Raw genomic sequence first — 22110 nt, 5'->3', positions numbered from 1 at the left:
ATTCTAGCAGCAAGGCTAGAATTTGAACAGAGGTTATCTTTTCATGACTGGGAGATGACTGAATCCCTACTTTATTTAGTAGGTTACAAAGAGTCTGATTAAGAATGAGACTAAAGGATTCTGGGATATTTAGGGGAGGAAGAAGGGTAGTTGGAGAACAGTTGTCTCTGGAAGCAGCCAAGACATTGCTGTTCAGAGCAGGTGGTAGGGATGGGGGGGGTCAGGGAGTAGGATAATGTTAATAGTCCTCTTGCCCCAGCCGGAACTAACACCCCTCCCCCCAAGCTGGCTAAGATGGTCCTTCCCTTTACCCCTGATCAATGCTCAGAATAACCTGGAGGAGCCAGCAGGCAGATGGAGAGGGCTGTGCTCTGGATACTGCTTCTTCAAGGGCTTTTGGGTATGAAGGCAGTGGTAACAGGGCAGACACCGAAACGAAAAGATAGAGACAGAGGCTGAAAGAAGGAGAAAGACAGATGGAGAGAGAAGCAGAACCAGAAACACAGAGGGAGGGACAGAGACAGAAAGAGGGGGAGACACAGAGATTGAGGCATGCATATTAGATAAAGACAAATGGGAGACAGAAACAGAAAGGAAAAGAGAGTCCCAGAGAAAAAGAATCAGGGAAACAAAGAGAAATAAGCACAAGATACAGAGTGAAACAGAGGCAGAGAAATGGCTGGTTGTAGGGAGGAGGCCCAGAGCCCCTCCTCAGAAGACCATTCCTCATCCCCAGTCCTGTCTTCCAGGCCTTGCATGGGGGGAGAGTGAAGAACTTCGACTTTATCACCATCTCTTCAGTAACTATGATCCTACCAGAAGGCCAGTGAGGTGGCCAGAAGAAAAAGTCTCTGTCAATTTCAAGGTCACCTTAACCAACCTCATCTCATTGGTAAGATTCAGCTTCCACCTTTTTCCTACTCCTCCTCCCCCCCCCCCCCCCCCTTCCTCCCCAAACTCTTTATATGACCCCAAATCCATCTCTGATCCCCTGTTAATCTCCTTCCCCTTTTATTATTCCTCACCTCAATCTCTTAAGAATGAGAAACAGGAGACTCTCTCAACCAGTGTTTGGATTGGAATTGTGAGTAGGGGTTTTGTGATGGGGGCAGAGGGCTGTGGTAGACAATGGTCTTGGTGGTCCCCACTTTACATCCCTGAGGGAAAACTCTAATGCCACTTAATGATATGTGGAGGAGGGGGCTGCAAGGCAGAGAAAGTCTTTACCCCATCCTTTTTGCCCAAATCTCCCAGGATTGGAGTGATTATCGACTCAATTACAGCAGTAAGGATTTTGGGGGCATCACAACCCTGCGAGTTCCTGCTAACCTCGTATGGCTCCCTGACATCGTGCTGGAGAACAAGTTAGAACAAGACACCTGAAACCCTGAAAGGATTGGGGGGGGGCGCTGGAAGGCTGAGGGAATTTGAGGCCTGGGAACCTGAATATCTAAGAAGCTTGTTGCCCTGTGCCTGAAAAGGAAGGGGTGGGGGGTGGGGAGGAGAGGCAGGCCTCCAGTCCTGCCTCAGCAGATCTCAGACATACAGGCAGTTCAAATGACATTCTCGTCTGAGTCAGGCCGGACCATCACAAACTCCTGTATATCCACAAGGTTGGGGACCTGGACACCTGAGATCTTTAAGGATTTGGGCAACTGGGGAAAACTGTATACTTAGGGAGGGGTTGGATGTTTGAAACCCTGAAGGGATTGTGAAGGCATCAGGACCTGAACACAGAGTACTTAGGGGACTGGGAGCATGGATTCCTGGATCCCTTGGTGGCAGTAGTGGGCTTACAGAAGGATGGTGAATTAGGTCAGAGGAGGCCCTGGAGTGGGGTGCAGTGGGTGTATGCCAGATGCTTGGGTCCCTCTGTATTTGATAGCATTGACGGTGTGTTTGGAGTAGCCTATGAGGCCAATGTGCTGGTGAGGGAGGGAGGCTTTGTGAGCTGGCTCCCCCCGGCCATCTACCGAAGCACCTGCGCAGTGGAAGTCACCTATTTCCCCTTCGACTGGCAAAACTGCTCCTTAGTTTTTCGGTAGGGCAAGGGTGGGGCAATGGGGGTGGGGTCTCGAGCTGGGGAGCCCTGGGAGGGGTATTCAGAGGATGGGACCAGCCTGGGGTGTGTATTGTAGATAGGGTATGGGGTTATGGGGAGGGGACTGACTCATTCTCCAGCACTCTCTCCTAAGGTCTCAGACGTACAGCGCTGCAGAGGTGGCAATTGTCTTCTCGGAGGAGTCTGGCGAGATTCTAAACAAAATTCAGATTGATAAGGAGGCCTATACGGGTAACAATCCAGGGGCAGGGGGGAGGAAATGCTGCTATGAAAGGGTCCCATTTATGGGAACAAGTGATATTATTCCAATCATTCAATCAATAAGCATTTATTAAGTGCCTACTAAGGGCCCCAGATTGTATTGGACCATGGGGATGCAAATACAAAGAACCAGAATCCCAATGTGCAAGGAGTTTACATTCTAATAGTGGAGACAAGTACACCAATTGAGAAACATTTATTAAATGCCTATTATGTACCGTGTACTGTGCTAAACTCTGGGGATACAAAAGAGGCAAAGGACAGCCCCTGCCTTCGAGGAGCTTAAATTGGATGAGACAACAAACAAATATATGCAAAGCAAAGACAAATAGGAATATAGGATATATATTCCTGTATAGGATGAATAGGAATAATGAAGAGAGAGGAAGCCACTGGAATTAAGAGTATGTATGTGTGTATTCAGAATGTAAAGATGACACCAGTTAAAAAATAATTAAAAGCAAAGTAGTTTGGGAAAGAAAAATTAATTGAGGCGTTTATAATTTGTTCTAGAAGTCACTGGAATTTATTGAGTCAATAAATTGGTCAATCAATCAACAAATATGTAGGCATTGTACTAAGCAAAATGGATACAAAGACAAAAAAGAAACAGTCCTTGCCCTCAAGCAGCTTACATCCTATGGGGGCAACAAATATTGGAGGAGAAAGAACGACAGGATCAGGAAAGTTCCTCATGTATAAAGTTACCTTTCAGATGAACTCTGAAGGAGGCTTGGGGTTCTGAAAAGCAGAGAGGAGGAGGGAGAGCATATCAGTCATGGGCAAACAGTTGTTTGTGCACAGATTAATGATTTCATAAAGAATGATCTTTTTGTGTTTTGCCATGTGTATAGAAATACTCTGTGTGTTTGTGTGTGTGTAAGTTAAGAATTTGAAAAATAAGCAAAGAGCCTGGAAATGTAATGTTCTGTGTGAGGAAGGAGGGAAGAGGGAATAAGCATTTAATAACTACCTATTATGTGCCAGGTACAGTGCTAAGCACTGTCATAAACCTGTCATTTGGCCCTCACAATAACCCTGTAAGGTAGGTTTTGTTATTTCTCATTTTACTGTTGAGGAAATTGAATCAGACAGATGTTAAGTGACTTACCCAGGGTCACACAGCCTCTGAGGCAAAATTTGAACTCAGGTCTTCCTGATTCCAGGCCCAGTAGTATATCCATTTCACCACCAGTGGATAGAGGGGTAGCAAATAAACCATTTATCCAGTATGTAAAGTGGAATAACCTGTAATAAACCTGGAAAAAATAGGCTAGTGAAGGACTTTAAATGCCAAGCAGAGGTCTTTGTATTTTTTCCTCAAGGAGAGAGGGAACACTGAAGCTTCTAGAGCATTAGAGTTACAAGGTCACTTTGGCAACTGTATGTTGAGGATAGATTAGAGGAAAGTCTTAGAGGCAAGGAGGTCAATGTGGAAGCAATTTTAGTAGTCGTACCTGAGATGCTAAAAGCCTGAACCACAGTGGTGGCTATGGGAGTGGATGAGAGATATAGTCTAGAGATCTGGAGAAGACAGAATTTGCAAGACTTAGAAAGTGATTAAAAATGGGAATGAGGAAGAGTGAGGAGTAAAGGGTGATTCTAAGATAGTGAACTTAAGTGGATGTTGCCATTGACATAAAGAAGGAAGTAAGGAAGAGGTAACTTTTGGAGAAAAGATGAATTCTCTTTTGAACACAGGATGGTAGGATCATAGATCTAGCTCTGGAATGGAGCTTATAGGTAATAAAATCCAAACCCAGAATTTTACGGCAAAGGGAACTGAGGTCTTAAGGGTGATGCCCAAAAGCACAAGGTGCCAGTGCTAGGATTTGAACCCACATGCTCTGACTTCCAAATCCAGTGCTCTTTTTGCCATATCACACTGCATATGGGATTTCTTTTTGGAAATATCCTCCAGGTAGCTGGGGATGAGAGACTTGCATTTAGAAGGAAAAATAGGACTGGAACTGAGAATCATCTGCCTAGAGATGACATTGAACCCACAGGAGTTGATAAGATAAATCACTGGGAGAGAGTATAGAGAGAAGATAGGAGTGGGACATAACTTATTATCCAGCAAAGGAGTCTGAGGAGTAGCTAGACAGGTAGGAGGAGAAACAAGAAACAGCAATTCCATGAAAATTCAAAGACGAGAACTTTTGGAAGGAGAGGGTGATAAACAATGTCAAATGCTGTAGAGAGATCAAGACATTTAAAAATTGAGAAAAGGCCATTTGATTTGGCAGTTGAGGTCATAATTTTGGAGAGAACAGTTTTGAGTTGAGTGATGATGATGGTTAGAAGGAAGATTACAAAGGGCTGAGAAGTGAGAAAGTTGATAGTGATAGTGATGCAAAAAGAAAGAAAAATCAAACATTTAAAATATACATAAGAGAGAAGGGGGAAGTTCAGAAGGAAACAGACAAGTAGGACAGTACAGGCGCTAGTGTTAAATTTGATATACCCTTTTAAAAACTATGTAATAGAAATCCAGTTTTACAATGGTAATGGAAATAGCATTTCTCTGGGAGTCAACTATTCTTTTATTTTGTTCATGTAAAGGGGGACTTTTTTGTCCATAAAATAATAAACTAATAATTAAATTATAAATATATGATTATATATGAATAATATGATAAAATAATAATAATAAAAGGAGAGGAATTGAATTCAATGAAAATTTGTGAAAAGGAAGGGATATATATCTCTATATATTAACGTGGTTGGAGGGAGTGGTAGAATCACTGCAGGAAGAGGTTGGAACAGGTGGTATATCAAGAGTAGAGAGGGCTTAGCCCTGGTGAGAAGTCACCTGTCCACCAGAGAGTGGAGTAAGAGAGGAAAGAATGGACAGTGTCAGGGGGTTTTGAGAGGTATATACAAAGGAGCTCACAGGAAATGATTGCCTGGAATGATTACCTTTCTTTTCTCAGTAAAGAGGAGGGAGTGGGAAGAGGGGACTTGGTGGGAGACTTGAGGAGAGAAGGTTTAGGGGCACTTAGATCAATCAACAAATCTCTCCAAAACATAGAATCATTATTAGAATCCTGTTCCATATAGTAATACCTACAGTTTAGCAACTCACAATTTTAAAAGCTCCAGCAACACATTTCAATATCACTTTTAGGTTTACCAAGTGCTTTTTCCCACAACCACCCTGAAAGATTGAGAATAATGTCATTAAAATTCCCCAGAGCTATTATACAGTGTGACCTCTGGCAGGACCCTTCCCCTCTCTGGTGAAGTTGAACTAAATCTTTAAGATCCTTCCCAGATGCGATGCTTTGCTTGATAGTCGATAGCGACTTGCCCAGGGGTTGCACAATTAGGGTAGAAAGTGGTAAAACAAATGGAAACCTGTCTTCTGACTCTAAACGTTCTCTTTCCACTATTCTAGGCTGCCTCCTTTGATTATCATCATTAACAACCCTGTGAGGCAAGCAGCCATGATTACTGTCCCATTTTTAGTGAATGACAGGAGACTTTCAAACCCAGGTCTTCTGATTCCCAGGTTCGTGCTCTCTGCACTGGTACAGATCCAGTTTATTTTTTGTGCTCTAATCCTTTCATGAGCACTAGATCTGTCTCCATCATCCTTCACCCTCAACAAGTCTTTCGGTTCGAGGGGCCGGATGTGGTTTCAGTCTCTCGGTGTCCCCTGAACCGTCACCCCTGGAGGACTAGGCACGTGGGACATATAGGTGGCTACAGACGTTCAGCAAACAAGGGTTGGCTGATTGATCTCCCCAATCCGGCAGAGAACGGCGAGTGGGCCATCGATTTCTGTTCCGGGCAGATCTGGTACCATGATGACCGCTCAGTGGATGACCCAGGGAACATTGAAGTTATTTATACGCTCATCATCCGCAGGAAGCCCCTTTTCTACATCATTAATATCATCGTGCCCTGTGTTCTCATCTCAGGCCTCGTACTCCTAGTCTACTTTCTTCCTGCCCAGGGTAAGGGGACCAAGGGGAGGTGGCTTCATTCACAAAGCTGCACACAAATGCTCCCACTGCTGGGGGTGGCCTCCTCCTTCACTCCACTCAGTCCGAGCTTAAGGCTTGGTCCCAGCAGCCCCTGGCGTATGGAGATAGGGTGGAGTGGTCGGGGTGTGTGAGTGTGTGTGTGTTTTTGGGGTGGGGGTGGAAGAAGCAGAAACAGAACTCCCACCGCAACCCTTTTCAGCGGGTGGGCAGAAGTGCACAGTCTCCATCTCGGTTCTCCTGGCCCAGACTGTTTTCCTGTTTCTCATGGCAACAAAAATCCCAGAGACTTCTCTGAGCGTCCCTCTGTTGGGGAGGTAAGTGGGGCAAGGGCCTAGGCAATGAGGCCAGGAGGAAAAGACAGAGATCAACAGAAAGGGAGAGGGGGACGGGAAGTGAAAAGAGATGCCCAGAGGAGAGCTGGGCTGAAGAGAGAACAGTTGTCTCAGGGTGGGCGAGAAAATTGAGTCTGTAGGGAAGGGGGCGGAGTCAGGGAGTGGGGAAGGCAGAGCCTCGAGAGGAGGGGATAGGGACGAAAGTGAAGTATAGAACTTGCTTTTCCCCACTGCTTTATTTGCGTCGGTGGTGAGTCTACAATTCCCCAGATACCTTTCATCACTTATATTTCATGTCGACTCCTCCGGCGTGTTCCTGCTAAAGGAGAGGCTAACTGAGTATCTCCAGGCCATCCACGGGTCCCAGACCTGGGGAGTATCCCCCTCCTCCCGCTTTATTCTTGCTTCCACCTTGCTCTCAAAGTTTCTTCTTACCCACATGCCCACCTGGAAACCCCGCAGTCAAATCTTTTAACTCACGCGTTTTTCTCTGCCCAGCCCAACGCGCCGGGGCCATGGGAGCGAAGCTGTCTTCCTGAGGCAGTGTGAATTCCCGTAAATCCCAACCCAGAACAGAACCGTGCCACACGGAGGAGGAGCTGCGCGCTAGCTTTGGCCGCGGCTCCCGCCTCTCTCACGCCCCGCCCTGCAGCCAGAGCCACTCGGGACAACGCGTGCCCAGGGTTCCCCGAGCTCAGATCGTGGAGCTGGCCGCTGCAGCCACAGAGGCGTCGAGTTTCCAGCTTTAGCCATAGGGCTGAGATCTGAGAATAAGGACAGGTTACACAGTAAATTCCCAGTGTTAGTTACCCTACACATAGCTCTCCCCCAAGGTCAATCTTCTTGCTGACAAGACTACCCTTCCTTTTCCTTCCCTCACCTCACCTGCAGCAATGTAGTTCCAAAGCTCAAGGCACTTCCCATAGCCTCTCTCAGCACCAGCCTCAAGGAGGGTTCTGGAGAGGGTGGGGAGCCGTGTGATTCTAGCTTCACTCCTTCCCCCTCTGCCAGCTCCCCTTCCTCCCCGTCCTGGTCCCCAGGTCCCAGGGGCCTCAGTTTCTCCAGTCTGATCTCCAGATATTCATAGGCTGCAGCCAGGGCCAACTCCAGGGAGCATAGAAGTGGAGGCCGGAGGGCCACCTGGTGTTGGGGTGAGAGAAGTCACCAAGAATGCTTTTGGGGGAAAGGGAGTTAGGGATTCATCAGAGGGTTAATTTCGGGATTGAGGGCCATCCGCAGATTATAAAGTCAATCCTAAAATAGAAATTTACTGTTGGAAGGAATCTTATTCATCATCTACATCCAAACCCTTCATTTAACTGAAGGGTTTGCTGCTGGGCTTGGATGAATGGGCTTTTAGGGAAAAAAGGGGTTTCACTGTGATGTAAACTCTAGTTAGTTCACTAGCAGATTGGAGAGAGAAATTTGGGGGCCAAGGAAGAAACAAGGTAGTGGAAGGGTCGAAGAAAGGCTGAGAGCCCCAAGGGGCCAAAGAACCATTGGCCTCACAGGTGGGCCCTCACCTCCGTGGAGTTGTGGTAGCGATAGACCCATAGCGGAGCATCCAGAGAACCCGAGGACCCCTTCATGGATAACGCCGTTTCTCTAAGGCGGAGTCAGAATGTAGGGCAATTATATGACTCTTTTGTGACAGGAGCTGATGGAGGGAGGGAAGGGGCTTCCAGATCCTTAAGGAACACAACTTTAGGGCTGCCCTGTCATGTCATCCTATCCCGAAACACAAATACTGCATTGTGAGGGAGGAAAGAGGGCATGAGATGCTGATGGTGACGTAGAGCTGTCCCAGCCGGCAAGTGCCTTTTGGAAATGTTCCTTAAATTTTCGGCGCTGAGGTGGCGGGAGTGGGATTATAATTTGGCTGATCGCGATTGTGGGAGTTGTAACAGACTGAGGGAGTTGTAACCCTTCTTCCCTCCCTCTTCCTTGCCTTGGGTTGGAGACAAAAAGGATGAGGACGCGCTACAGCCACCCAGTCTCTCTTGTCTCAGGTACCTCATTTTCGTCATGGTGGTAGCCGCGCTGATTGTCATGAATTGCGTCATCGTGCTCAACGTGTCCCTAAGGACGCCAAACACTCATGTTATGTCTCCTCGGTTACGTTATGTAAGCCTTTGGGGGTGATGGGGCATATACGTGTGTGGAGTGAGGCGGGTTAGGGGTAAAAGATGGGACTGGAGAAATTACGCGGATCTCCTGTCCCTCAGGTTTTCTTAGAGCTGTTGCCAAGGCTTTTGGGTTCCAGTCCACCTTCACCGGCTTCAGGCACGGCTTCTTCCCAACGCAGGGCTTCCTCCCTGGGAATTCTGCTCCGGGCGGAAGAACTGATCCTGAGAAAGCCCCGGAGTGAGCTGCTGTTTGAAGGGCAGAGACATCGGCATGGGCCCGGGCCAGGTGACAGTGTCATTAGAGATAGAGAGATGTGGGAGAGCTTTGAGTTTGGAAGGGTCCGAAAAACCCCCCCTTTCCTCCCTCTCACAGCTGCCTCCACTGCCACATTATGTCAGAGTCTGGGAGCTGCTGCATCTGAGATTCGGTGCTGTGTAGACGTGGTGAACTTCTTAGCGGAAAGCATGCGGGAGCAGGAAGACTCTGGAGAGGTAGGGGAGATTTAGGACCAAGTCAACTATTTATTAAGGGTCTGCTTATGAGCCAGGTTAGGGATGCAAAGAAAATCGAAAGCCAATCCCTACTTTCTAAGACCTCACAGTCTAAAGGGGGAGGAGGCAGCATGCGTTTAAACTGCCATATGTTAACAAGACAGGATAAATTAGAGATAATACTGAGGAAAGGCACTACTGACATTAAGGGAGTTAGCAAAAGCTTCTTGCCAAAGACATGTTGACTTTAGCTTGAAGGAAACTGGAAATGAAGAGAACCACACATGGGCAAGAAAAAATGCCCAGAGATGAAGTGTCTGGTGGGAGGAATAGCAGGAAGGCTAGTGTCACTGGTATGCTTTGAGCTTTTCTGGGTTACCTGGCTGAGTCTGCGTGCTTAGGGAGACCAGACTCAGCGCCTGTTACCCCTTCTTCAGGAAGTTTCCAGCTGGGTCCTCATGGGAAAGGCCTTGGACAACCTCTGCTTCTGGGCAGCCCTGGTACTGTTTGGGTTTGGCACAGGCATCATCTTTCTTGGGGGTCATCTGAATCGAGTGCCTGACCTGCCCTTCCCCCCTTGTATGTAGACTTACTTCCCTTTTGACCAGGAGGCACATAACCCTAAGACTCAACTTCCACCCTGAATGTGTTCTCTTCATCTGGACCCTTGTTGGCCAGTCTATTGTGAAATAAAACCTTCAGTAACCATAGTCACTAAGGCCCAAGTGAAAAGGAGGCCTCCCACATTTCACTTCACCCTTCCCCAAAACTTTTGTTCAGTTTCTGGATTTGTGCTGACCCGTCTCCTTTATTATTTTTATTCCATTGACATGACTCACACTGAGGCCTCTCTCCTCTTCTACGATATAAGGACCTTAGGAGCCTTCTGCCCCATTAGAGAAGAAGCCTTGGCTCCCCGAGCCCCTGGACTTGAGCCCCTGAATCATGACCAAAGTTTAGGCCATTTAGCCCGTATTCAAGTCTCTTTTCCCACTATTCGAATAGGAGTTTGACTATCAACTAGCCTTCCAGTTTCCCAGAAATCCTCTTTCCTCTCCCCCCAGAATCAACACCAACAATAATAGTAATAGCTAGCAATTACAGTGCTTTAATATTTGCAAAGCACTTTACATATTAGCTCATTTGATCCTCACCACTATTACCTCCATTTTAAAGATAAGTAAACAGAGGTACAGAGAGGTTACGTGACTTGTCTCAGGGTCACACAGGTAGTGTGTCTGATGCAGGATTTGAAGTAAGGTCTTTCCCGTTTCCACACACTATCCACTGAACGACCTGAACACCACGCCTAGGTTTCCAGTTCCCCTCTCCTCCACCAAAAGATAGCCCATCTTGCTTGACCCAGACAACCCTACAAAACCCACTATGTGTGCATTACTGGTTTTGAGCCTCCTTCCACAGAATACACAGTGGACCTGCCCTGTTTCCATCTCCCTTGCCTGCCCCCTGTATCATATTCCCCCTCAATAAAGCTTCCTTCTGCTAACTCCCCTACTGAACAGTGTTTTGTCTTGTTGTGTTTGACCTCCTAGCCTTATCTTCTCCTCCTGGACAACAAATAGCAGTGAGATGGGAAGCCCTGTCCTTTTCCTACCAGGCTATTGAGGCCCATTCAGTCTGATATATAGGTAGCAGAGGTTAGTGGTAGGGAAAAGCAGAATAATCAGAGCCTCCTAGAAGAAATTAGAGAATTATGGATAAGTACTTCCCCCCACCTCCCTTCCATGAATGTTTCCTCTGTTTATGTCTTCTTCCCTCAACTCAGACACATCTCAATCCCATACAAATATTCCTGGCCTCTATTCACTTGATTCATTTATCTTAGAGTCTATTCTATAATCACTGCCTCTTCATTATTGATTTAGGTATTAAACATAAATCTTTGTATTTGAAACTCGAATACTGGTTTCCCTGAGTAAAAAAAGCAATGGGAAAAGGAGAAGCTGGTTGAATTCTGTCTTTATTAACAAATGAGGTTTCCAAGGCCACTACATTGAGATAGGGGGCAGGGAACAGGGTAAAGGGGGCTACTTGCTGCTCACACTATATACAAATGCAAGCAAGGTGGGGATGGTGGGTAGATGAGAGCAGTAGCCAGCCCCATGGCACCCCCATCAAGGAAGAGCATTGGAGGAAAGGAAAGGAGGGATAATATTGGAAAGAGGGAGGAATATTTTGGCTGGCAGCCCCCCTCCCCATTCCCTGGAGGTGGGAGGGAGATGATTAAAGTGCTTTCAGAGAGTGATGAGGAAATGGTCCCCACAGACCATCCCCTCCCCTTCCCCTGGAGTGACTGGTGACCTCCGTCTCTATGCCACCCCCCCCCCCCAGGGTCTGGTACATTCATTGGGGGAGTCAGTCCCCCTGGCGTGCAAAAAAAGGGGCCCTGGGACTCTGCCCTAGACAGCAGCAGTAGAATGAAGGGAGGCATCCCCAAGCACTTTCCTCTTTGGTGGGGGAGAAAGAAGGGGGAAAGGGGCTGGTTCTGAAATAATTTCTGGTGGGAGGGAGCTGTACCTCTACCCAGAAGTAGGGAGTGGGCAGGCACAGTTTTTTAAGAGAAAACATTCTGAGAGCAGGAAAAGGGAGGTCACGTGATCACAAAAAGCTTCAGGGGGGTTATAGGTCACGTTCCAGTGAATCAAACTAAAAAAAAAGCAAAAGCCCAGGGAGGGTGGAGAGGGAGAGGCCTGAGAAGCCTGGCTTTCTGTTGTTGTTGGGGGGAGGAAGGGTAAGATGTGGGTTATATGTCCAGTGTGGATATATACCCCACCTACCCCTACTCAGCCTGGGGTCCCCATCACCAGTTCATGATGCAGTTACGATTCAGAGTCATGAAGTAAACTTGGCTGCTACCTCCAGAGCGAACTGAGGCAAAGAATACCTGCAGGATGGGGAAACAGAGGGAATGGATGGATTAGGGTGGTGGTAGCTGCCTGTGCTATTGAAGTCCAGGGGAAACAGGGTTCCCTGTGAGATGAAAGGGTCTTTTCTGTTTAGCAGTGTGTGTGGGCAAACGAGTTTGAAGAGTATCATCTGGGCTTAAAAAGAGAGCCAGAGGAGGGTGGGATGGAGCTAAAGCTCTCTCTGTGGTGAGAGTGGGCAGGCTGCCAGAGCTGAAATCACTGAAGAAGTGACCCATCTCTGGAACTCCAATTCCCTCACCTTTAGCTCTGTTTTCCCTAAAAGCACTGATTATAGGCCTCGTGGGATGTTATTCTACCATGCAGGGAAAAGAAGGTAGTCAGTGGCATTTGTTGGGGTGGCAAGAGGTCTATGAAACTCCCACCTTGTCATTCCTCTCACACAGGAATTTGAGTCTCTGTGCTCGCTTGTGCATGAAGACTCCATCCAAGTGCCCTGTTTCCACGGATCGGATCTCAATGGCCTTCTCACCCCAGCCCATGATTTGGTTGGAGCAGATGTAGGCTTCCAGGGAGGAAAGAGGATGTCAAAGACAATGGAATGGCCTGGTCCCATTTTACAATACAAACCCTTCTATCTAGGGCTCCCCATCCCTATTTCCCTAGGATGTTTCAGGAATGGAAACTTCTAAGGAAAAGGTCGTGTAGCAACTAGGGAGAGAAAGAGAGGGAATGGGAGCTGAAGACTGGGCTAAGCTCTGAGAACAGCTCGAAGGGCAGGATGACTCTGGGGCAGGATCTGAGAAGCTCACCTACAGAAGTGGGCATTTCTCCCCACTGCAATACCACATCCTTGATGATCCGGCCATAGGTATTGACATACACACCCTCATCTTCATAGCAAAGAAGCATCTCCATGCCTTCAGCATTTGGAAGGAAGATGATGGCATGAGGGGTTATCTGGCTCTGGATCTGCAGGGGGTTAAGAAGTCATCAAATCCAAACATCGACTCTGCTTCCTTCTCAGGCCCCTAAACCCCTTAAAGACTTAGCAACTTTGCCCACGAGCTCACATGTACTGGGATGTAGATATCGTAGCTGTTCCCTGAGTCCACATCAACAGCATGGAAGCCAGCACTAGAGCCATAGATGACCTTGAGCCGCTGCCCCTCCTCCACCGTCAGGTCAACCAGCAGTGGCCGGTGAGGGAGGTCAGCAAAGGACTGAAGGGGACAGGGCAGTTCAGGGCGAGGAGTGGATATGGGATGGGGAGGGGGCTGGGGCTGGGAAGATGTGGAGAGGATGAAATGGGCCTGGGGCTAAAAGGCAAGAGGGATGGGAGTGGACAGTTGAGAACAAGATTGAGGTGCTGGAGATGGGGAGTATGGGGAGTAGAAGGGAACAGTAAAAGCCCTGTAAAAGAAAAATTGGGGAGGGAGTGGGGGATTCAGAGTGAAAATATGGGACTTGGGGGAAGAGAAGGGAAGTGGCTGGCAGGTGTTACCTTGAAAGCCATGAATTTATGGTAGGGCTTGGGGGCCCAAGCATACACCTCCACTGAGTTCTTCAGAGCAATTACCAGGAACTTAATGCGTTCGTATTTCACTGAGGAAAGTGGGATGGGGGTGTTGTATGAGAAGGGAACAGTCAGGTGAATACACACCTTCATAACTGCCTTCCCAATTCTCTTTCAAATGCTTCCCCAGTACTTCTGCTTCAAGCCCTCTGAGATCTTGAGCATACAGTGAAATGCTTATCATGCTGTAGGTAGTGTTCCCCTCCCTATATTCCATCCCTCCAACAGGACAGTGTTTACTTCCTGTGTCCCCTCCCCTTTGTCTTCCCACTGCTTGACATGGTACCATCCACCCTTTGCTGTCCCTTAGAATGCCCAGTGAAATTTCCCTCTCACCAACTCGGTAGTGCCCACAGCCCTCCATGTCCCCCACAGTAGTCCATCCCTGTTTCTTCTCCACTTCTGGGTCATTGTGTAGGATCTTGTTCCGGAGCCAGGATAGGTAGTAAACTCGAAGCTTATTCCTTTTCCCTGATGGTAGTATATGAAATATACCCTTTTTAGGAGCCCAGCTCCTTTCCCTGCCTCCATCTATGCCAATGTTACTGCACTTGACAAATTCATTCTACTTCCTTCTGCCCCATCCCTACCACGTTCCACCTTCCCATTCCCTTGCCAATATCAGGATTTGATGTGTGGGTTTAATTCTTTCTTTAGCTCAAATCCACAGTACTTGAGATGGTGGAAGTTGATTCTTTCCAACTTCTAACCCCTTCTCCCAGATGTCTCTCCATTCTACCCACTCTTTAAATACCTGAGATGGTGATGAGCAGGTTAAGCCCTTCCAGGACATCCATTTGCTGGAAACGTCGCCGCCCGATGAGCCCATACACTTTTCCCTGCCCACTTCGATCCAGCAACATCAACCCATTCTCTGTGCCTACCAGTAGGTTCACACCTGAAGCACAGAGTCCTATATTACCCAGTGAGGGGGAAATGGGGTCTTTCTCCCCCTCAACTTCTCATTTAGGACCAATACCCCAGGAATCACACTCTCCCCTTCCTTCTTGGTAAACTTAACCAACGAGGCAAAGACATCATTTGGGACTCATTTATCTACTCCACTAATAAATGAACCTATTTCACCCCCTGCCAGAGACATATAGATTTCCCCAGCTTAGGCCTAGCATCTTCCTGTCTCCCAGTTGTACTTACCCCACAGGGCAGCACAGAGGATCTCTGAGTTAAATCGCTTCTTATACTTTCGAATTTCAGGGGTGTCACTGTGGGGCCGAGTGTTAGTGGGGTTCACATTGACCACAGAGCCTTTTCGAACCTCATACTGCAACTGCTCCAGCCGCCCACCCTCTCTACCCACCAGGGCTGCAGGGAGAGAAGAAGTTGGTAAGGACCATAAGACTCCAAACAGGACCACAGATTTAAATAGACCTGAAAGGAAGCTTGGAATTTAGCTACTACAACCTTCTAATTTTATACATGAGGGAAAAAACAACAAAAAATGAAACTGCTTTTCCCATTGAACCATGCTACATCCTTAAAGATCTGTTCTGGACCTAATCATTTATCCCAGACTGAAAAGCCTTCTCTTGATACTGACAAAAATGGTTTAGGATGAAAGAATGATGATTGGAGTTATAAAAATGGTCCCTTCTCTCCTTTATTGGTCTCCCTATCTTCTAGAATAGTGTCTACAATGTCTTCCCAATGACTCAGGTTAGTTCTTCCCTAGGGTGGCACAGTGGAGAGAGTGTGCTAGGCCTAAAGTCAGAAAGAATCACCTTCCTGAGTTCAAGCCTCAGACACTTACTGGCTGTGTGTCACTTAACTCTGTCTCAGTTTCCTTATCTGTCAAATGAGCTGGAGAAGGAAAGAGCAAACCACTCCAGTATCTTTGTCAAGAAGATCCCAACCAGGGTAATGAAGAATTGTACACAACTGAAAAATGACTGAACAACAATGGTGTTTCTCCTTAGGGATGATAATGACGTTCTTATTCTCCTCACCTGTAATGGGGATAGTATCCCCACTGCCTCCTGGCTGGTAAATTCCCAGATCCACAAACATAGTGAAGGAGCTCTTGCCTGGGGCCTTTACCAGGCCACGAGATTGGTACTGTGGAGACAGGATGATGTGGGCAGAGATGAACAAGTAGGAATTTAAATTCTAGACTTCTGCTCAGGATTTCTACCACAACATTCTATATCCCTTGCCAAATGCCCCCTCTTCCCCAGAAATGGATTTCTCAAATTTCCTTTCCCATTCCAGATTTCTCTCACCCCTTTCTATGACACTGGCTCCAAAATATTCTTTTCTCTCCTTGGCCCCTCCACAATCCCCCTTCCCTGTTCCACATACATCACTGCTTCCATCTTTAGCTGGGGAGCCCTGGCCTTTGCCACTCTCAGTGGGTGAATGGCTGGGCTGGACCACATCAGGCAAGTTAGTGTAGCCATTGCTGTCAGTATGTAGTAATCCCCGCTCCTCCTCAGGAGTCTGCAGGAAGGAGAGGGGTCAGTACCAGCTTGACCAGGAAGCGAACTGGGTAAGCTCTCGGTAAGAAGAGAACTCACCCGCTGGACCACCATGGTGCCTCCTCCATAGGGGGTCTGGGCTCCAGACAATTCCTCAACATCATGGACAACCATGGTGCTGATACTATCTGTGTCTCCATCACTGTTGGGGAAAAGAAGTGAAGTCAAGGGTGTTTATTATAGTCCCACCCATCTCTTTCTGAAAGAAGCATTTTGCATTTAAAATCCTAGCATCATTCATATCACAAATACTAGTAACAATGAATGCAAGCTATAAATGTTATTTCCATTATTATATTTCCATATTATATAAATACAGCTCTGTCAAAAACTCCCAAATCTATCTCTACCCCTAACCTCTACTGCAGGGCTCATATAAAGTGTGCGCTCAATATCTCTACCTGGAGCACTAATAATTCAGTATATGTCTCACATTAAATTCTCCAGCCTTTCATGTCCCTCTTTTCTATTTCTATTGATGGTCCCAGTTATGTAAACTCCTAACCTTATGGCTATCTTTAGATAGCAATCATTAACAATTCTTCATCCCTTACCCCACATAATTAATTTATAAATTCCATTAACTTTATCTTTTTTTTTTGCCTTTTTGGAGGGCAATTGGGGTTAAGTAACTTGCCCAAGGTTACACGGCCAGTTATTTTTGTGTGGGTGTTAAGTATCTGAGGCTGGAACCGAACTCGGGTCCTCCTGACTCAGGGGCCGGCGCTTTACTTACTGCACCACCTAGCCGCCCCTTATTAACTTTATCTTTGAAATATTTCTCACCCAAAATAATCAAAACCAAATGCAATGAAATTATGATGACCGAGCCTGGTCCCAAAGGAGATGTAAGAGAATATACCTCTCTCCCTTCTTTGCTGAGGTGGAGAACTCTAGGGGTAAAACACTACATATAATACTGAATTTGGCTGATATGTTGGTTGTTTTTGCTGAACTGTTTTTAAGGTATTTTTTATTTTTTGATATATTTTTGTTCTGGGAGGGAGAGAGAAACATTGAAAAACGTGGTTGATGTAAAAACAAAAAGGTCAACAACAATTTTTTTTATAAGCGTCTCTCACATCTTTCTCCTTTCCACTCTCATTTTAACTACCTTTGTTCAGGATTTACCTAGCCTCCTCATTGCTGTTCCTGTCTCCAGTTCTGTCTTCTACAATCTGTCCTGTACACGACCTCCTAAGTTGTCTTTCTAACTCACTTCTCTGATCATGGCACTCTGTTCAAAATCCACACTCGCTGTTTAATAAAGTATAAACTCCTGGTTTGGGCTTTTAAGTCCCTCCTATAATGTAGATCTAACCTATCTTTCAGCTTTATCTTATGTTACTCCTGGGACTCCTACATTCTACCATCTTCATAGCTGAGTCTCTGTGATCCTCAATACTTAGAATGGATTCCTTTCTGCCCCTCTTCTATCTCTGTAGAAATAAGTCTCATTCCCTCTTTCTTCTAGATATGACCTGTCTTCTTGTCAAAGTTTATCTCTTTGCAAGAGTCCTCTATTCCATCCCTTCCTGTCTTCTTCAGAAAGCTGAATCATTAGTAATCTTTTTCTTATTTATCCCTAACTAATGGTACCCTCCCCACTTCCTCAAAAAAAGCCCAAATCTCCTCCATCCTTAAAAACCTTTACTAGACCCTACCATCCCCTCAAGCTAACTACCCCTTTTCTAAGTCAAACTTCTAGAAAAAGTTATCTATATCTGGCACCCCTGCTTATATGTCTCTCACTTAACAATTCTCAATCTGGCTGCTTCATCACTCAACTGATGTCTCCAAAGTTACCAACTTTCTCTAAACTGACAAATCCAATGACTTTTTTTCCTCAGTTCTCATTCTTTTCAACCTCTTTCATCTGACAGTGTTGATCAGCAAGATGTTACCTCCTCTATGGATTTGTGGGACAACAACTCTACTTGTCTGAGAACTCCTTGTTAAACCAGTTTGCTGGCTGCTCATCAGCATCCCTTAACTGTTGATATTCCTCAAGGTTCTGTCCTAGGCCCTTTTCTCTTCTCTTTCTACATTCTTTCTCATGGTAAGCATGTCAGCTACCATGTTTAAGCTTAAGTCTTTACCATGAGCTTTAGTCCCATATCACCAATTGGACAATTTCAAACTGAAGGTCCCCGAAACATTTTAAACTCAACTTATCACAAAATGAATTAACTTTCTTCCCTAAACCCTCCCTCTTCTCCATTTCTGTAAATGGTGCCACCATCTTTTTAGTCTTCCAGATTCATACCTCAGCATTATCTTGGACTCCTCTCTCTCTTTCCCCACATATATCCAAACAATTGCCAAACCTTGCCATTTCTACCTTCACAACATTTCTTTCATCTTCTTCCTTTTCACTCACAGAGTTACCACCTTAGTTCAGGCCCTCATACTCCCCAACTAGATTAGTACAACAGCCTCTTAACTGGCTTTCGTTCTTCAAGTCTCTCACCACTCCAGTCCTACACACTACTGCCAAAGAAATTTTTCTTAAGCTCAGGTCTGATCATGTGACTACCCTGCTTCCTATTTTACCTCTAGCATAAAACATAACCCCAGTTTAGCTTTTAAAGCTCTACATAACATGGCCTTAACCTATCTTTCCAGTTTCCCTGGATGTCACCCCTTCTTCTGTACCTTGGCACTCTGGGATCAAGCCTCTCTGCTGCATACGACACTTCTCTCTTGTTTTAGTGCCTTTACACTGGCAAAACCTGTGTCTGAAATGCTCTCCCTCCTTATCTCTACCTTATAGACCCCTCTAACAAAACCTAAAATTTTAACAAAACTTTTTAAACAAAAGTTTAAGTTTAAGCTCAAGACCCAACTCCAGTGCCAGTTCCTCCGTGAACTCAGAACCAGTATGTCACCCACCACTCAGAGTGAAAGTAACCCTTCCTTCCTCAGGTTTTTTTTTTTTTAATAGCATTTTTAACTATTCTTTGCACTTATCACATTTATCTGGGGTACATGTTTTCCTCAGGTAACCCCAACATACATAATTACACTGTAAGCTCCTTGAAAGCAAGGTCTGTGTCTTATCTATTTTTATATCCCAACCACAAAATATAGCACATTACACAAAATAGACACTAATAAATGTCTGCTGAGTGTGCAGGAGAAGACATCTACAAATAATTACAATTCAGGGTAATGTGTGATAAGGATCATATGAATGGACACTTAAGCGTGAAAAGTCATTCCAGGGGAATACCTGATTTACAAGGCAGTGGTCATCACTCCTTTTCCAAAACTGTGTCCCTTGTACCCTTGTTCTTCCCCTAACACAGCCACTTGAGATTTCCTTCCCATTTCTTCCATAATTATTTCTGATTCTATATAGTTGCCCTCCCTACAGACCCCCATACCGAATCCCAGGGGTGTCCCTGCTCTCTTCAGAGTGGTCCCCATCTCCTTCCTCCTCTTCATCATCATCACTGCTCTCCACCTCCTCACTAGATGAAGAGTAGTCCATGGCTTTCTTGGGAGGCCTGGGGGCCTCATCTGCCATTCGCTCCTTTAGCAGCACAAAGTCCTCAATTGAAGAAAAGAGGAGGTTTCAAGGAGGCTGGGCAGGGGATGCTAGTCCCCAAGATTAGAAGGGTACTAAAGGTGGTAGACAGGATTGGATCAGGGGTTCCACACCCCTGTCCACAATACATCTCTTGCACTAACCTCGCCAATTGCTCGCTTATAACTCTGAGGAGAATCCCAGAGGAAGAAAGGCAGCCAGAAGTAGGAGAGAGATTAAAAGAGGTTAGTAATGTAGGAAAAGCCCTCCGACTACCATTCCCAGTTCTGCTCCCCCCACTTCAATCTTTTAGGCTCCCACCCCTGCTCCTGCCCCAAGAGTTACTAGATCCCAGGAGGGGTTCAGCAGATCCTGTGTTGTACTCCTCAAGCCCTCTTTGGGAGCACAGCACCTGCCAATGAGATTACTCACTGCAGGCCGGCCAGGCCTAGAGCGATGGTCATCAGGTCTGACTTTGTTTCCTGGGGACAGGATGGGAGAATTGTCCAGCTTGGAGGATGCTGGAAATGGGGGTGGGTAGGAAGGAGAGAGTGATAGTGGGAATGGGGATAACTACTCTCTATTCCATTACTCCATGCTGACTCTTAATTATTCCAATCCCTGCTAAGGCTCCCAAGTACTTTCCCCCTCTTAACACATTCCTTCCCAGCCCTCTAGAGGGTAACATAGGATCCTATTCTGTGTCTGTCTCAGCCTAGAAAACTACTTAGGGTAGGGCCTAGGTCTTTACTACCTGTTGTCTAGCACATAAAAGTTTGACAGTAATGGAGAAGATGGCTATTATTTTTAATTCCCTTGATTGTCATCTTGTTATCTATACTTTATTCCCACAATGACAGCCCCCCTCCCTTTCCCCTCCATCCACTTTTGGTTTAGGGGCCTCACCTCCTACTCGGTTTCGCTCCAGTGAGCCAGCCTGGGGTAGGTGTCCATGGGACTGGAGGAGGCTGTCTCCACGCTCCCAGCCTGGCTCACTCCTTCGAAGGTCTGGGTTACTGTGACAGATGTAGGGGTGAAGAGAGGAGGAAGTGAGACAATCTTCCCTTACCTCAGTTTGTAGAATTAGTATAGTTTAGGGAACCAGCACCGTGGTGAGGTGATCATTACCATGTAGGGAGGGGTTAGGGGGTGACAACTCCATTACCTACTGGTGCTGGGTGGGCTGGGGGGTTGAGTGGGGGGCCCTGGAGTCACCCACTCTGCCTGAGTTTGCAGGGAGGTTTGCCAGGCGGAGTTGCTTCGAGGTCTGTGAAGGGAGCACAGGAGTGGCTGGGGGTGGGGGGGAGGCTGGGATGGTTAGGCTTGGGGTCCTCCACCCCCAAGTGGGAGACAGTACATCCTCTGTAGCCCAGCCTCTAGCCCATTCCAGCATGGCCATTACCTGGCACAGACAGGTTGTGCTGGCCGGGAACCTCCAGCTCCACTGGTATTAAGGGCAATGGCTATGGATGAGGTCCTTTGGGGAACCTGAAGAATGGTAAGAAGTACCAGAGGCAGCACAGGAAAGGAAGGAGAGGACGAAGGCTGAGCTGAATGAATCTGTATATATCCTTCCTTAGGGCTTCTCTTCCACTTCCATTTTTATTTTTTTCCTTTCCTGTACTTTTTCTTGCTCACTTCTTATCTCCCCACCCTTCTTTTCTAGCCATTCTTTTATTCCTTTCCCTGGGAAGGAGTGCTGGATTAGCTTCAAGGCTATACTTACCTTAGGTGGGGCTTCACTCTCTGCTCGATTCCAAGGTGGGGGGGCTGGACTGGGGCCAGGACCCTCAGAAGTGGGGTCTGAATTTTGTCGGATGATGGGTCCACGAGAGGCAGGAGTAGCAGTGGGGGGTGGGGCAGTGGGGTCAGGGTCATGAGCAGCAGGGAAGGCAGCCAGGTTTCTGGTAGGCTGATCTTGTAGGGATTGAGAACGGGGCACAGGTGCTGCATATGGCTTCAGTGGGACCCGATGGGCAACAAGGCTCTAAAGAAAAAGAATGGGGGAGGAGGGGAAAAAACCTTTGTGGTTTGTCCACACTCTACACCCAGCCAAGAAAGGAAGAGTGAGCCTGGGGCAGGAGCTCTAGCTTCTATCTAGAGTAGCTTTCTCCTTACTCCTCCTCCCCGCTCATCCTCTAAATCACCCTTCTGACAGATTGGGGCTCTTGGTATGTATTATGTGTAAGAAAATGACAGAGGCAGAAAAAGAAACATAGAAATATCTTTATTTTTATGTACATATGTAGATATATCTGAATAAGTCTGTTTATGCACTTACCTGCATCTGAAGGTATCTGTAAGAGTAAGCCATATCTTGTTTAGTCTTGTGTGTGTATGTGTGTGTGGTGTGTGTGTGTGTG

At 46.6% G+C, this 22110-nt stretch overlaps 3 protein-coding genes across 3 annotated transcripts in view; 1 reads left to right on the top strand and 2 right to left on the bottom strand.

The window, feature by feature from the left end:
* Positions 1 to 326: 326 nt before the first annotated feature.
* On the top strand, positions 327 to 10763 carry CHRNE (cholinergic receptor nicotinic epsilon subunit). The gene is made up of 12 exons (XM_069063186.1): positions 327 to 400; positions 750 to 892; positions 1040 to 1084; positions 1255 to 1364; positions 1886 to 2041; positions 2196 to 2293; positions 6085 to 6285; positions 6515 to 6629; positions 8657 to 8771; positions 8873 to 9059; positions 9147 to 9265; positions 9703 to 10763. The coding sequence occupies exons 1-12, from the start codon at positions 355 to 357 to the stop codon at positions 9850 to 9852; spliced, it is 1485 nt and encodes a 494-aa protein (XP_068919287.1). The 5' UTR covers positions 327 to 354; the 3' UTR covers positions 9853 to 10763.
* On the bottom strand, positions 3443 to 8236 carry CUNH17orf107 (chromosome unknown C17orf107 homolog). The gene is made up of 5 exons (XM_069063187.1): positions 8171 to 8236; positions 7533 to 7787; positions 7128 to 7411; positions 6922 to 6966; positions 3443 to 3582 (listed from the first exon to the last, which is right to left on the bottom strand). Exons 1-4 carry the CDS (start codon positions 8234 to 8236, stop codon positions 6939 to 6941), a joined length of 633 nt encoding a protein of 210 aa, XP_068919288.1. The 3' UTR covers positions 3443 to 3582; positions 6922 to 6938.
* Positions 10764 to 11228: 465 nt separating the features above from the next.
* Positions 11229 to 22110, bottom strand: part of MINK1 (misshapen like kinase 1) — a 63933-nt gene continuing 53051 nt past the window's right edge. The window contains exons 17-34 of the mRNA XM_069063315.1: positions 21474 to 21734; positions 21150 to 21235; positions 20913 to 21014; positions 20654 to 20763; positions 20180 to 20268; positions 19912 to 19935; positions 19605 to 19771; positions 16258 to 16360; positions 16043 to 16180; positions 15691 to 15799; positions 14882 to 15049; positions 14481 to 14624; positions 14063 to 14197; positions 13655 to 13755; positions 13224 to 13373; positions 12963 to 13122; positions 12576 to 12715; positions 11229 to 12170 (exon numbers count right to left, since the gene is read on the bottom strand). Coding sequence (XP_068919416.1) covers positions 12087 to 12170; positions 12576 to 12715; positions 12963 to 13122; positions 13224 to 13373; positions 13655 to 13755; positions 14063 to 14197; positions 14481 to 14624; positions 14882 to 15049; positions 15691 to 15799; positions 16043 to 16180; positions 16258 to 16360; positions 19605 to 19771; positions 19912 to 19935; positions 20180 to 20268; positions 20654 to 20763; positions 20913 to 21014; positions 21150 to 21235; positions 21474 to 21734 — 2271 coding nt within the window. The 3' untranslated portion in view covers positions 11229 to 12086. The remainder of the gene's footprint in view (positions 12171 to 12575; positions 12716 to 12962; positions 13123 to 13223; positions 13374 to 13654; positions 13756 to 14062; positions 14198 to 14480; positions 14625 to 14881; positions 15050 to 15690; positions 15800 to 16042; positions 16181 to 16257; positions 16361 to 19604; positions 19772 to 19911; positions 19936 to 20179; positions 20269 to 20653; positions 20764 to 20912; positions 21015 to 21149; positions 21236 to 21473; positions 21735 to 22110) is intronic.

This window comes from Petaurus breviceps, unplaced genomic scaffold (genome assembly GCF_028583685.1).
Source record: "Petaurus breviceps papuanus isolate PSGF00001 unplaced genomic scaffold, PetGlider_PUasm1.0 90537, whole genome shotgun sequence".
NCBI classification, from domain to species: domain Eukaryota; kingdom Metazoa; phylum Chordata; class Mammalia; order Diprotodontia; family Petauridae; genus Petaurus; species Petaurus breviceps.
The sequence above is the reverse complement of the archived record's forward strand: the minus strand, read 5'-3'. Positions and strand labels throughout refer to the sequence as shown.